We start from the raw sequence: 14901 nt of genomic DNA, 5'->3' as shown, positions 1-14901 counted from the left end.
TCTCCAAAACTTAAAAAGGATACAATTTATACAGTGGGAGAGACTTTTACTTCTCTGCGCACTGCCCCCTCCCCACATAAAATATACATTGTAGACAGTCCAGTTTCCCCAATTCCCAGGGATTCATTGCAACTGCATGAGTTTTCATTAATGTAATTATAAAGTTCTAGACATTTAAAAGTATAGGTAATCAGCCGTAAAGCTATACACTAATATTTAAACTACAAAACATCATATCTGCTTACCTTCATTGCTGCTGTTGTTTTTTTCTCCCACTACATGTATAGCGGCCACTGGTACTGCAATGAATGATATTCAGACAATTAACATTTAAGTGCACACAGATATTACAAATGATATTAAAAGGTAGTATATAAAATGTATTCTATTATTAATAACATTAGCAAGTCAGGACAGAATTTGGGGCTAGGAACCTATTTCTGTTCTAATTTTGCATTATTACCTTATTTGGCATTAATTATGAAATACTTCAGATCCATTCAGCTGGAAAAGTCCAAGCTCTGCCAGTTTTCATGACAGGCCTATTCTCAGCAACTACACATCACAAGAAATGTGAAATCGCTTTTCAATATAATAACTTATTTTTTTTTAACTTTCTGTTTATTGAAATGTTTTACAAACAATGTATATGCACATTTAGTTACAGCAGATACAGATGTGTATTCAAGAAATAAGTTCACTTTCAGAGCATGTTACATCGTATTTAGGGTGTAACATGTAACTTGCTCCAAGCCCCCCCCCCCCCACTCTGTGACAGTGGGTGGTGGTTCCTCCCCCTGCACCCACTGTCACATTTGAAAATTGTTATGACTGGGTGGGGATTCACCCGCACAGTCATGTCATGTCATGTCATTCATGATTAGAGCCCTTGTAGTTCATTTTATAGCCCTGAAGCTTTCAAATTGACAGCCTATACAGAGGTCTGTTTAGAAAGCTGTAGGACTTGTCTGCAGGAGCCTGACATTGCACCCGCAATCCATTGATACAGTAAATTACTTCACTTACACTACAAAATTAAACAGCATACTGTAATAGCCAATTGGGTGCATTTTGCATTTCTAATACAAATAACAGGTTAAGCGGTTCAGTGAGATGACTTATGAAAGATTATCTGTGGGATATTCTGAAGAATATTGTATGCATAGCATTTTACAATATACCATCTAACAGTGAATGTTGGACCAAAAGTTGTCAATAGTTTGATATGCCACTATTCAATGATATTGCTCTATATCCTCAGTCAGTGGCTTGTGAATCGTATTTTCCTCATTTTGATTTGGTACCATTAACCACTTTACCACTAGAGGATTTTGCTGTCTTACGTCTGGGCCACTTTTTGCGATTCGGCGCTGTGCGAATTTAACGGACAATTGCGCGGTCGTGCGACGCTCTATCCAAACAAAATTTACGTACTTTTTTCCCCACAAACAGAGCTTTCTTTTAGTGGTATTTCATCACCTGTGCAATTTTTTACTTTTTGCGCTATAAACAAAAATTAGCGTTTATTTTGAAAAAATAACAATTTTTTTTAACATTTTTTATATGAAATTCCCCCCAAAAAAATGTAAAAATCAAATTTTTTTTACATTTTTGGCCAATTTGTTTTCTGCTATGTTTGGTAAAAAAAATCACAATAAGTGTATTTTGATTGGTTTGCGCAAAAGTTATTGCGTTTACTAACTAAGGGAAAGATTTTTGTCATTTTTGGTGTTTTTTTTTTTTAACGAGTAATGGCGGCGATCTGAGATTTTTTTTGCGGGACTGCGACATTGCAGCGGACAGATCGGACCCTTGACTGACATTTTTGACACTTTTAGGGGTAACAGTGACATTACTGCAGTAATCAGTGCTATATATATGCACTGTTACTGTAAAAATTACACTGGCAGGGAAGGGGTTAATTTTATTGGAGAGGGAGGGGTGAATGTGTGCCTGATGCTTACTGACGTGTGTGGGGGAAGGTGACTGAGTGAGTCAGGGAAAGATCGGATGTTCAGCTATGCTGAACACTGCGATCTGTCACTCCCTGTCACTTAGGTGATCCGCCCGCTCTGTTTACACAGGCGGGCGGATCTCCAAACTAGATTCCCCGATGATCGGGGAAGAGCGGCGGCGATCACCGCCGCTCCTCCCCTGTCCCGACTCCCGCTGTGACTGAAAACAGCGGGAGCGTCGCCTACAGGGGGAGGAGTCTAGCGACGTAGTACTATGTCGCTAGACGATAACGAGCCACATTGCTTGCATTAGCAGCAACGTGAGCAGACGTTATGTGGTTAATGCCAGATCTACAGGTGGCGCCAAGCTTTGACATACCTCAGCGATGTTGCAATTTAACTTTTCATAAACATAACAATAAGCGTTATTTATATAACTTTTTGTAACGCGTACGTTCTTTTCAAACCAGTGTGATAAGTCATGGCAACAAGATTTCCTCTTAATTGGCTGATGTACATTACTGCCCTTTATACAAAAACGACACATTCCTTTTGATAACCGATAATATAATTTTTTAAATAATTCCAAAGACCAGCAATGTGCAGTAAACTACTGGAACCAATCAGTAATTAACTTTTTTGATGGGGGGCTATTTTTTCCACTGCCTAACGATAGGGCATTATTCCTCGTCCCACTAACTACAAGCACTAGGTCGGGGCTCACAGCTCACCAATCCTGGGGAATTGTTTACTCTGACAAACGGCATTTTCTACTTCCACTGGCCACAGTCAGGCCCTATTAGGCCTGAAGGCAGTAAACTAGCCCTTGCATTAAAAAGTTTGAGGACAGCGGCAGCTGGATGGGCTTTTGGATGAAATTAACAAGCTAAAAAATGCTGCGTCCTCTATTATAAGAGAAAATGATACTTTATAGATGATGTATAACCATCTCCTTTTCCACTAACTGAGTCACCCTGAATCATCCGATTTTATTTTCACAGATGAAGGAGTTTAGTCGGTAACGATACGTGCATTGATAAGGGCATTATAGTACTTTAAAACTATTTATATTTTACAAAATGCAAATCACAGGTTAATATAATTGCACAAATAATTTTTGAAGCTATACCTTTTTGAACTTTCCATCTATCTGTCAGCTTGCAATTAGTTGCAAACAGGATGTTTAGTTTTGACACATTACGTTTTCGGTATTAAAATGAGTCAAGCATGTTTGTTACAGAAAAGGGTTCAAACTTGCTATAAAAATATATTTATTGCTATAAAAAAATATATATATTAACAGATACCTAGTAAAATGACCAGCCCCCTCATTATTAAGGGGTTGGCAACCAAATTGTCAGTATATATTAGAGGTGGATAGGGAAAGCTGACAAATCTGTGTAGGGAGAGATTGTGCTATACAGTACTATTTTTTGATGTACTGTATTGTGCTGTACAATGCTATACATAGCATACCTTGCAGACAGTTGACTGACTGACATAACTTTCCACACCTAGATCATTCCAGACATAGCGCAACCAGTTGTCTGCCAGCATTGCTAATGGGCCCTCTTCCCTCTCCTCCTCTTCCACTAATCCTGCCATAGTCTGGCAAATTAACCACTTAAGCCCCGGAAGATTTTACCCCCTTCCTGACCAGGGTTTTTTTTGCGATTTTTTACTGCGTGACTTTAACGGACAATTGCGCGGTCGTGCAACGCTGTACCTAAACAAATTTCATGTCCTTTTTTTCCCACGAACAGAGCTTTCTTTTGGTGGTATTTGATCACCTGTGCGATTTTTTGATCATGCGCTATAAACAAAAAAAGAGAGTAATTTTTGCAAAAATAACAATATTTTTCACTTTTTTTATATGAAATTCCCCCCCAAAAAAATGTAAAAATTTTTTAACATTTTCGGCCAAATTGTTTTATGCTACATATGTTTGGTAAAAAAAATCGCAAAAAGCGTATTTTGATTGGTTTGCGCAAACGTTATCGCATTTACTAACAAAGGGAAAGATTTTTGTCATTTTTGGTGGTTTTTTTTTTAACGAGTAATGGCGGCGATCTGCGATTTTTTTTGCGGTACTGCGACAATGCGGCGGACAGATCGGACCCTTGACTGACATTTTTGACACTTTTGGGGGTACCAGTGACATTACTGCAGTAATCAGTGCTATATATATGCACTGTTACTGCAAAAATGACACTGGCAGGGAAGGGGTTAACTGTATTGGACAGGGAGGGGTTAAGTGTGTCCTAGGGGCGTGATTCTAACTGTAGTGGGACATGGCTATTCGTGTAAAAACAAAGATCAACGGTTCTACATAGTAGAACCGTCTGATCTCCATTTTTACATGGGAGAATCACAGGCGGCTTGTTTACATAAGCCGCTCTGCCTTTCTCCCGCTGTACCGACGATCGGCGAGTGACCTGCGGACATCGGGTCCGCCGGTCACACGCCCACACTCCTCCCTGAACGAGCCGAGGCGGGCGCGCGCCTCAGCGGGCGCGCGCTCGCCCGCTATTGGCTCCAAACCCAGTGACAGGCGAGCGACGTAGGTCTACGTCACTCTGCCTGGCCGGGGCTGACTGCCGCAGTAAATATACTGTGCGCAGTTGGCAACCGGTTAAAGAGTCTGCAGAAATATTTGACCACACCATAGCAGACTTGCAGCAGGTGTGATGTGCAAGATATACTCTCTTTTGACATAGTGGACGATAGTGGGATGACCACAGAGGAAAAGGGTGGCTCAGTAACGTTAGAGGCAGGGAACAGCAGTTAGGGAGTAGCAACAGACAGAGAATATGCAGCAGTTGGAGGTCAATACAAAGTAGTCTTGAGTGAGGAAGAGGTGGTGGAGGATAAGGTGACAGACCGCACATGGGTTCCATTGAGGGGAAAGCTATAGAGCAGCAAGGGAGAAAGGGAGAACGTTTTCAAGTGGCAAGGGCATGTTACAGAGAATAGAAAGCTTCCAGTGCCTTATTTTTGACAATAATTTGATTAGATTAGCCCCACAAAAGTAACAGAATGATTATCGAGACTCCCCACCGCCTCCCTCCCCAAAGCTGAAGTTCAAGTTTTAAGCTGACTGAAAATAATCCAACCCAGACAGCTTATTTACTTTAGGTAAAGTGTCAGTTTTAGGTGTTTGCACCTCTTTTCTTTCTTTCCTATGCACTTCTTATTGGAGTTCCCCACCTGAGGAGAGCAGCACACCTATTATTCCCATTAGAGTGAACGCTTGGGTGATTCAGTTGTTTGATGTATGTATGTATGTAGAGTATGGGAGCTCTATTAGGTTTGAGTTAAGGACCACACTATACACAGGGGCCTTAACAAGGCTTGTGTGGCTTCCACATAGATTTTAAAACATTTGCAAACATTTGCAACTAACTCCTCTGTTTTTATTATACAGGGGATGTTTTACCTAAAGCAAATAGGCTTTTTTACTTTGCAAAGGGATTTTACATTAGCCTAATGAATAAGGTGAATCTCTGTTGACTACTCTGCTCTCATCCTAACATGTTCAGGCAAAAACCTCTTTTTTGTATCTTCCTTGTATATGATTGGGTATTCTTTTCACGGTATTTAGAATATTCACTAAGCGAAGAGAAAATTATTTTGCAAAGTAAACAGACTATTTGCTTTTAGTAAATCAACCCCATGGTGTTTAAACACTTTAAGACCGGAAGGATTTGCCCCCTTAATGACCAGGCCCTATTTTGCGATTCGGCACTGCGTTACTTTAATGGACAATTGCGCTGTCGTGCGACACTGTACCCAAATAATATTGACATCCTTTTTTCCCCACAAATAGAGCTGTCTTTTGGTGGTATTTGATCACCTGTGCGATATTTATTTTTTGCACTATAAACAATAAAACATAAAAAAAAGCAACAATTTTGAAAAAAAAAAAAAAAAACAATATTTTTCACATTCTGCTTTTGACATTCTCAAAAAAAAAACCTTAAAAAATCAAAATTTTTTAACATTTAGGCCAATTTGTTTTCTGCTACATATTTTTGGTAAAAAAAAATTGCAATAAGCGTATTTTGATTGGTTTACACAAGTTATCACGTCTACTATGGGAAAGATTGATGTCATTTTTATTTTTTTATTTTTTTTTTTTACTAGTAATGGCAGTGATCTGCGATTTTTTGTGGGACTGTGACATTGTGGCGGACAGATTGGACCCCTAACTGACATTTTTTACACTTTTGGGGGTACCAGTGGCATTACTGTAGTAATCAGTGCTAAAAATATGCACTGTTACTGTAATAATGACACTGGCAGGGAAGGGGTTAACAGTATAGGTGATCAAGGGGTTAAATGTGACCCTAGGGGAGTGATTCTAACTGGTGGGGGGGCGTGGCTTCTGAGATGACTATAGAGACATGTGATCTTATATAGAAGGATCAAATGAGCTCTGTGATCATTTCAGGGAGGACAGTCAGCTGTGTTTACAACAGCCAACCGTCCTTCTCTCTCAGGGGGGAGCGATCGCGGGTGGCAGGTGGAAATTGGAGCCGTCTGACACACGCATCGGCTTCCCCGCTGCCAAGTGGGGGCTTCCCGCACATGACCGACGTAGATCTACGTCGGTTTGCGCAGGAGAGCCAACCTGCCGCAGTAAAGAGGCGGCGGGTGGTCGGGAAGTGGTTAAGGAGTGCTGGCTTTTTCATTCATTGGAATTTATCTGGAGCCACCATTGGCTGTGCACCCTTTTATAAAGAGTGTAGGCGACTACAGGACAGGATGTTGAATGTTAGCACAAGTGGTGTATTTAGGTTTTGTGCTGTGCTAGGCCTGACTAAATTTGTGCACCCCCTAATTTAAATATACCCTTCCTGTAAAGGCCACACCCCTTACTGTTTATGACCCACCCTGTCATCTGTAAACCACAGACCATAACCACAGTCTATCAGTGCCCTTCAACATAGCTTCATCCGTTCCCATAAGTTCAGCCTCATCAGTGCAGCCTTATCAGTGCCACCTCTTTACTGCCCATCAGTGCAGCATATTAGTGTGGCCTCATCAGTGGTCACCAGTGCAGCCCCATCAGTGGCCACCAGTTCAGCCTTATCAGTGCCCATTAGTACAGCCTTATGTCAGGGGATTAGTAAGATTACTCTTTTAAGATATTTGGACTTGTGTTTGCTGCCACTGATTGTATTTATAGGATTATTTCACTTACTTGTATAATAAATAGGCAGTCCATAGTCATTTTACAAATAATGAAATATTTTTTTTGCTGCCCCCCCCCCCCCTGCAAAGTGCCGCCCTAGGCCCAGGCCTTGTTGGCCTAGGCCAGGATACAGCACTGGTTAGCAATAGAAACACCATAGGAGTTCTAGTCCTTCCCTACTGTATCCAAATATAAGAAAAAACTTTTGCCTATACACACACAATTTTTTTAAGGTAGGCCTTACAAATCAACTCTTAAGTAATAAAAATCATCCCTGTCACTCCATATCAACATATTTGTATCAGTTTCATACTATCACTTTCCAGTGAATATCCTAAGCTGTTTGATGGCTGTGGAGAAAAAAACTGTGAAACTTTGATTTTTAAAACTCATGGAATTTGTAGAACTGCGTCTAACATTTTCTGTGTATTCTTTATAATTATTCAAAACTTTTGAAGGTGGAAATTGCAGCAGAACATTAAACTTTATTTCTAACTTATGTGTAGTTATACCTTTCTTTGAAGTTTTGGGTTCTTCTTCAATTCGAGGTTCAGGAACTGAATTTTCTCTTTCAGCTGTGATAAAAAAAAAAAAATACATATATATTACTGTTTTAAGTGTCTCACTTGCTAAGATACTGCTACACAATTATTAGATTACTTGGTTCAGATATTTATAAGATGGTAAAAAGTACCAAATATGAAACATTTACAATTTCTCTGCTAAACCCAATTATGTGGGTATTAAACTGTGTGACCGATGACCCTATATTTTTGTTCAACATACATTTTTTGCAAAAGGAAAAAAAAAAACAAATTCTTTTAGACACTAAAGTTCATGAATAAGGTCACATGAAACATTTATCTGAAACTAATTGTAATGTAAATAATCTCACAATTGTATTCAATGCATTTAAAAATCATAAACGTTAACTGTTAAAAGATTTCCTCATAATGCAAGTATGAAAAATAGAAAAATAAAAAAAGAAAGAAAGGATAGCAAAAACAAAGTACAGATCTTAAGAATGGCATTATTGTTGACTACTTCATCATATACATAATATCTTAATAAAACAAAAATCAATATATTTTTACTTTCTTTTTTCTCGCCTGTCTTTTTCTTTCTCCTAAATGTATGTTTTTCTCATGCTTGCATCAGAAGGGGATTGATTCAGTTTTATTATTTTTTTGAAATGCCCAATACAATTATGGTAGTTTTCTGTAAGAGTTTATTTCCTACTACTGGAGTACATGTCTGGCAGTTAATAGAACTTTTCTCTGGTCTAAAATACAACTATATTCATTAGAATTTGCATTGGTCTTCCAGTTTTTTGTTGACTTGAATGGTTCCTTTTAATTTCCATTTCCTTCTGGATAGTGGATTTCCTCACTCAAATTAGAGATTTCCATGAAAATGAGTTGTAAACAATACCCTAAAGGGTTAAAATAAGTCCAGTTGAACAACTGACAGAATGTCAAAACTTATATATAGCCCATATTATCTTTTTTAGGCTGGAGATATAATTTAGGCAATGCTGTGGCAGGTTCAGTTGGCCTTTTGGATGGTCTACTGTTTTCAATCAATCAGATATAGACTTCGCAAAGTAAAAGATGAGCAGTAAAATACAGTTATTTTGCAGCACTGTTGAGCAAAAAAGCAGATTCTTTTATATAGATTTGTTTTCACAAAAAAGGTAAATTTTTATTTTTGCTAGGTGTAGGCAAGTATGCTAGCTGTAGAAGAAAATTGAAAGGTCATTTTCTTTTGTATGCAATATGTTCTATCAATTTTGAAACAAAACTGGAGCCATCCTTTAGGGTTAAATAGTAAATTAACTTTTTAGTACCAGAGCTCTGTCAAGTACAGAATTGTTTTTTTTTTTTTTTTTTTTTTAAACCCAGTGTCATCGCTTTTGTCACTAATATAAAAAGCATGGTTTAGTTCATGCTTTAAGATGATGGGTTTGGAACACAGATAGGTATTAAACATTGGCAAAACTACCGCCATAGCAGGCCACATGGCTGCTATGAGGCCTGCACCTGTGGGGCTTCTGTAGTAAAATAGAACCCCAGGGATGAGGAGTAGTGGGTGCCTCTGTAGTTACATTTTTTCTCATTCAGACCTCTGTCAGCATGAATCCAATACTCCATTCCTCTGCCAGATTAGATGATGTCATCATTCGGAGCCCTGGAGAGGCAGCAAGTAGTGGAAGTCTTCCTCTGACAGCTCTTTATTTACAAGTGACAGCAGTAAAGTGCTGAGCTCTCCATGCATATGTGGGACTATGCTGATAGAGGTATCAATGGGGCACAATTTAACTACAGGGGCACCCACTGCTCCTCACTCCTGGGGCTGGATGCTACTCTCATTCATTTGCATTAGCTCCTGCATGTTAATGGTTGTCATGCTGCATGTTAATGTGCGTTGCGTTAATTCACCAATAAAGGTGCATGTATTATTTTTTGTAATGCAGTACACTACAATATATTGTGTTACCATGTATTCTGAGGCTCTGCAATGTACATCTTTTGACAAAGTGTGCTGGGCTCCTCATCATCTGCATCACTGCAGTGCAACTATGCAAAAATACCAAAATAACTCTGCTAGTACATCTCCTATGCCATGCTGTACATTTCCTATTTCCCAACACCTCATTTTGTATTGCATGCTGTATGTCAGGGCTCCCCAACCTTTTTATCGCCGCAGACCGGTCAGCGTTTAATAATTTTTCCGTGGCCCGCTGAGGGGGGGTGGGGGGACATCAAAGCAGAGTGACCAGCATGCCCCCAATCAATGCAGAGTGCCACAGCATGCCCCCAATCAATGCACAGTGACCAGCGTGCCCCCAATCAATGCACAGTGACCAGTGCACTTACCTGATTTGCAGCTGCGGCTTCTCCTCAGTCTCCCCAGGTCTCCTCGAGTCCTCCGTCCTCCTCCTCCTTGGCCAATGGCATGGGTTCGCCTTTCGGCCAATCAGGAAACGGGTCTCGGACCCGCTTCCTGATTGGCCAGGAGGAGAATCCGTGTGACAATAGCGAATATTCATTCGCTATTGTCACACAAATGGGTGGGCTCAGGGCGCACTGCTCTGCTCCCCGGTTCCACCCTTTTCTGAAAAAAAAGATTTTTTCTAAAATGGAAATAATGTAATGTTCTTTGGGTGGACCGGTACCATTTGATCCACGGACCGGTACCGATCCGCGGCCCGGGGGTTGGGGATCACTGCTGTATGTTACCTATTCCACACTTCTCCTCATTCTTTGTCTATTCTTATTGTCATTATGTTTTTGAAATAGCCGCTTTAAAAGACAAGTGTACTTTTAAACAATGTAGACCTATCTTTTTTCTCTAGCCTGGTGGCTGAATAAGACCCACCCCCTCCCACTTCCAGATTTGTACTTACCTCAGTATCACTGCTGCGTCCTATGCAGTGATCTGTCATCTGCCATTGTAATTATAGTATTTTACAGTGGTATTTTTTTCTTTTGGAGGCCCAATAAACTCTGCTATGGGGCCCTGTGATTTCTAGTTACCCCCTAAATACAAAGCTGTTTATTGCAGCTTGCATACAGATATTTTAGGCTTCTTCTTCAATGTCAGTGCAAAGCATGGCAAAAATTTAAAATATATATTAACAGATCTACAATCTACAGCAAGAGCAAGAGCCCATGCGGTACTCTTCTCGATTTAGCTAAGGATAGCTAGGCGTAAATCTAGATGGTTGGATCTCTCTATCCAAACTATGCACTTACTCTTGAGGACCTGAAGCTGACAATTCAGAAAATTTATTTTGGAGCCCATTAATATGGCACTCTGTCAATTTTATTATAGGTTACAGCTGTTGCAGTTTACACTTGTACTTGTAAAATGTAACACTAAACACATATACATGTCAGAGACTCATCAGATGGAGACATCCATTTGCACAATTCATGGGACACACAATTGTTTGGGGGCAGTCAAGCAGAAGATACAGCTTCACTGAGTGTTAAGTCACTATGTGCTGTAGAATGGCTACTCCTATCAGAGGTTTCTAAACCTACTTTTGTAAGCTTGTTTATGTATGTGATGCTGATTGACATAGCAATCTGATCATAACTGGCTCATAAATGGTAAAAATCAAGCTTATAAAGATATATATATATATCAACATACCTGTTAATTTTTCATGGCTTTCACTTGGTTGGTCATACTGGGTTATCTAAAAAAGAAACACACATTGTTTAATCAAGTGTACAATATAACCAGTACGTTAAGTGTTTTTTTTCTCTCCACTTTTTATTAATTTAAATTAATTACTCCATCTAATTACCATTATTATTAGAGCAGGAATCACCCTGCAGTCATCACTAAGCTACGGCAGTTGTGCTGTATGTCACCACAGTGTAGCTGTTTCTAGGCTAACATAGGTAAAAACACAATGCCATGGTTTTGCTTCCCACCCATACATTGATTATGGCTACATCCTGATGGTTACATGTTATATAAAAAACAACTTTTGCTTCTTCAGAAAGTTTTCTGGTGGCTAGTGGTAGGCCCACGCAAAGGTCTTTCCTAATTTCTAGTAGTCGTTTTACTGGCTGATTTTAATGTACAGAAAGGCTGAGGAGTAGCAGTACAGAGTGGATTTGTATTTCCTAATGATTTTCCTTGGAGTATTTTCCCCGTATCCGATTCGTATGACAAGAGACTGTGACCGGCCGCAGCCATGGTCTGCACTGGAAAAGGGTCCTGTGTGTCTTTGGCTCAGTTTCAAGTCTGAATTCAGGCAAAAATTTGGACCTGATTTGCACCTGAAGTGGAGAACAGGGACACACCGGATCCCCTGCTGCGAGCCGCAGCCGCAGCTAGTGTGATCCCAGCCTCACTGTCTGAGGTATGCTGGTAATATTTCTTGTGACATCGCGCCGCTATAAAAATCCTGTATAAAAATAATAATAATCATCATAATGCTCCTAATTAACTTATATCTTTTAGCGCCGGTAGGAGGATTCTACGTACAGGCACACCTCACTGCTGACTTCTTCTCCATACATAGCAAACTACATTTACCATGACCATTTACCATAAATTTAAGTAAATTCCTTAGTGGGCTATGGTTGGTCATTCCTTGGGCACTTACAAATCAAGCAGAATGCCTGCCTGCCTAGGTGGGGAGAGACAGGAGAAGATGGGGAGGAAGTGATGAAACAGGAAAGGTGGGCACACTGTATCCCATGCTGCTGTGTTGATGTAGGTAGATGCATCTAAAAAGCTACAGAGGACAGGAGCAGTGGGGAGACTAGTCGCTTCTGAGATAAGCAGCAAAGGAATCTTGCAGCTTTCCAGGGCAGAAAATAACATGATTAAACATTGGAATCTGGTACTTTGAAGGAGCAGAACACAAGATATGCCGGGAGGTTACTGCTTCGCTGAGAAGGGTACAAAGCTCTGGATTCATGGTTAAAATTTGATTTTTAAGTGGGCATGGGCTTTAAACTTTCGCTTATCACTAACTGATTATGATTAAGTATAGCATGAATCCCAATCGGTAACCATTATTCTTTAACCATATTTCATTAGGAGGCACAATGGGTCATCTTAGACCTGGAATTGTGTGTACAGTGAAAACAACTTGCCCAGCTGAAATTTGATTCAGAGGGAATAATAACCAAATTGTGGGATGTTGTATGTTGTATTGTCTGCTGTCTTGGTATAAGTTGTGTGACCTAGAGATATGGCTTGGGCCAAAAGGGTTCTTATGCATTGTCATAAGCTTTCTGTGAATGCTTTTTGTGAAACATAGTTGTACCTGTTACTCTTCTCTTAGAAAACCATCACTTTTGATAATGTTGTAATGTTGTATCTGTTTAAGTATGAGTTGCAGCACATCATCTACATTATGGCTTATACAGTATACATATAGCTTTGAAGATTGATTCTGGGAAGTTAAATTCTTTGCATAAAACAAGCACAAAGCAAACCACAGTACGTGATTTTATATTAAAGCCACAAACCTTCTGAATTTCCATAGAACAATCACTTTCAGTTTGAAGACAGACACGACGATTGAGAGTTCATGTATTTACAGCTGTAACTCTCACTGTTACATAAAAGGACAATTAAAACATTTTTTGTTGGCTTAATGTGACAACCACAGGTATATACACTGATCACTCATAACTTTATGACCGCCGACCTAATATTGTGTAGGTCCCCTTTTGCTGACAAAACAGCCCTGATCAGTCAATGCAAGGATAGCACTGGATCTCTGAAGGTATGCTGTGGTATCTGGCACAAGCCATCAGTAGCAGATCCTTTAAGTCCTGGAATTTGTGAGGTAGGGCATTCATTATTGGGACAGGTTTTGGCAACAGATCCCATAGATGCTCGATTGAATCGAGACCTGGAGAATATGGGGACCAAGTAAACACCTCAGACTCATTGTTGTGTTCCTTAAAACATTCTTGAACCATTTTTGCACTGTAACAGGGTACATTATCCTGCTGAAAGAGGCCACTGCCATCAGGGAATATAATTTCCATGAAGGGGTGTACTTGGTCAGCAACAATGTTTACGTAGGTGGGTCTTGTCAAAGTAACATCCACACGAATGGCAGGACCTAAGGCTTCTCAGCAACACACTGCCTCCGCAGGCTTGTCTTCTCTCCATACTGTATCCTGGTGCCATTCTTCCCCAGGTAAGCAATGCAGCCATCCATATGATTTTAAAGAAAAATAATTCATCAGACCAGGCCACCTTCTTGCATTGCTCTATGGTCCATTTCTGATGCTCATGTGCCCATTTTAGCTGCTTTTGGCTGTGGACACAGGTCAGCTTGGGAACTACGCTGCCCCATAAACAACAAACTGCAACACCCATTTTGTTTTGCTTTCAAAACATTATCTTTAAGGACAACATGTTTACTTGCTGCCTAATATTTCCCACCGGCTTTCAGATGCCATTGTAATGAGATAATCAATGTTGTTTACTTAACCTGTCAGTGGTCATAAAGTTATGTCAGCTCAGTGTATATCATATAGATACAAGTAAAATGAGCCTTACATATTTTTAAACTTTTTCTTATTCAATATATTTTTATTGTTTATAGCGGACAAAAAAAACATTTACATGTTAGGATAGCAAAGATACAATTATCTGTCTCGGAGATTTATCGCTAAAATGCCTTGAGTGGTAACATTGATAACAACAACATCAATGATCAACAGCAAGTCAGTGGAGATTGAGCATGTTTACTATAAAGGAACTAGACTAAACATTAGTCAGGTTGGAAAACTGGAATAAAACAGTAAAGAGTTAACATGGAGGAAGGAGGAAAGGGAGTTCCGGGGGTGTGCTGTCTATCTAGAAGGATAACATTTAGGAAGGAAGATAATGTCTCAGACACTCATCCAAAAGTGATGCATTAAAGTCTGGGGTGGGGGGTGAATGGGGTAATAGGTGTTTCAGGGATGCCATATCTTGGTGTATTTTCAAACCCTATCCTGCAGTGTGGCTTTGATTTTGCCATGGATCGTGGCTTGGGTGATCCTGTGTTTTGTCTCCGTAAGTCAAAACCGGAAGGTCTTCCAGGCCTTGGCCATGGTTTGCTTTGCAGTGGTTGTTACGTGAAGAAACAACTTAACTTGTGCCAAGGTAAATTAAGGGGGCTGCTTGTTAGCTACAGTAGGGTCAGGAATAAGAGGCTTATCAAAATCAGAATTGAAATGATCTAAAACATTTCCGACCGGAATTTACTAATTATGGAGC

The 14901-nt window shown here is 39.9% G+C and overlaps 1 protein-coding gene across 1 annotated transcript in view; it reads right to left on the bottom strand.

The window, feature by feature from the left end:
* CD40LG (CD40 ligand) overlaps window positions 1–14901 on the bottom strand; it is a 206123-nt gene that overhangs the window by 13204 nt on the left and 178018 nt on the right. The window contains exons 5-7 of the mRNA XM_082263560.1: window positions 11308–11353; window positions 7662–7724; window positions 246–299 (exon numbers count right to left, since the gene is read on the bottom strand). Coding sequence (XP_082119686.1) covers window positions 246–299; window positions 7662–7724; window positions 11308–11353 — 163 coding nt within the window. The remainder of the gene's footprint in view (window positions 1–245; window positions 300–7661; window positions 7725–11307; window positions 11354–14901) is intronic.

The sequence above is a fragment of the Pelophylax lessonae genome, assembly GCF_965119305.1.
Source record: "Pelophylax lessonae genome assembly, chromosome: 7".
NCBI classification, from domain to species: Eukaryota; Metazoa; Chordata; class Amphibia; order Anura; family Ranidae; genus Pelophylax; species Pelophylax lessonae.
Note: the sequence above shows the minus strand (reverse complement) of the source record. Positions and strands in the feature narration are given on the sequence as shown.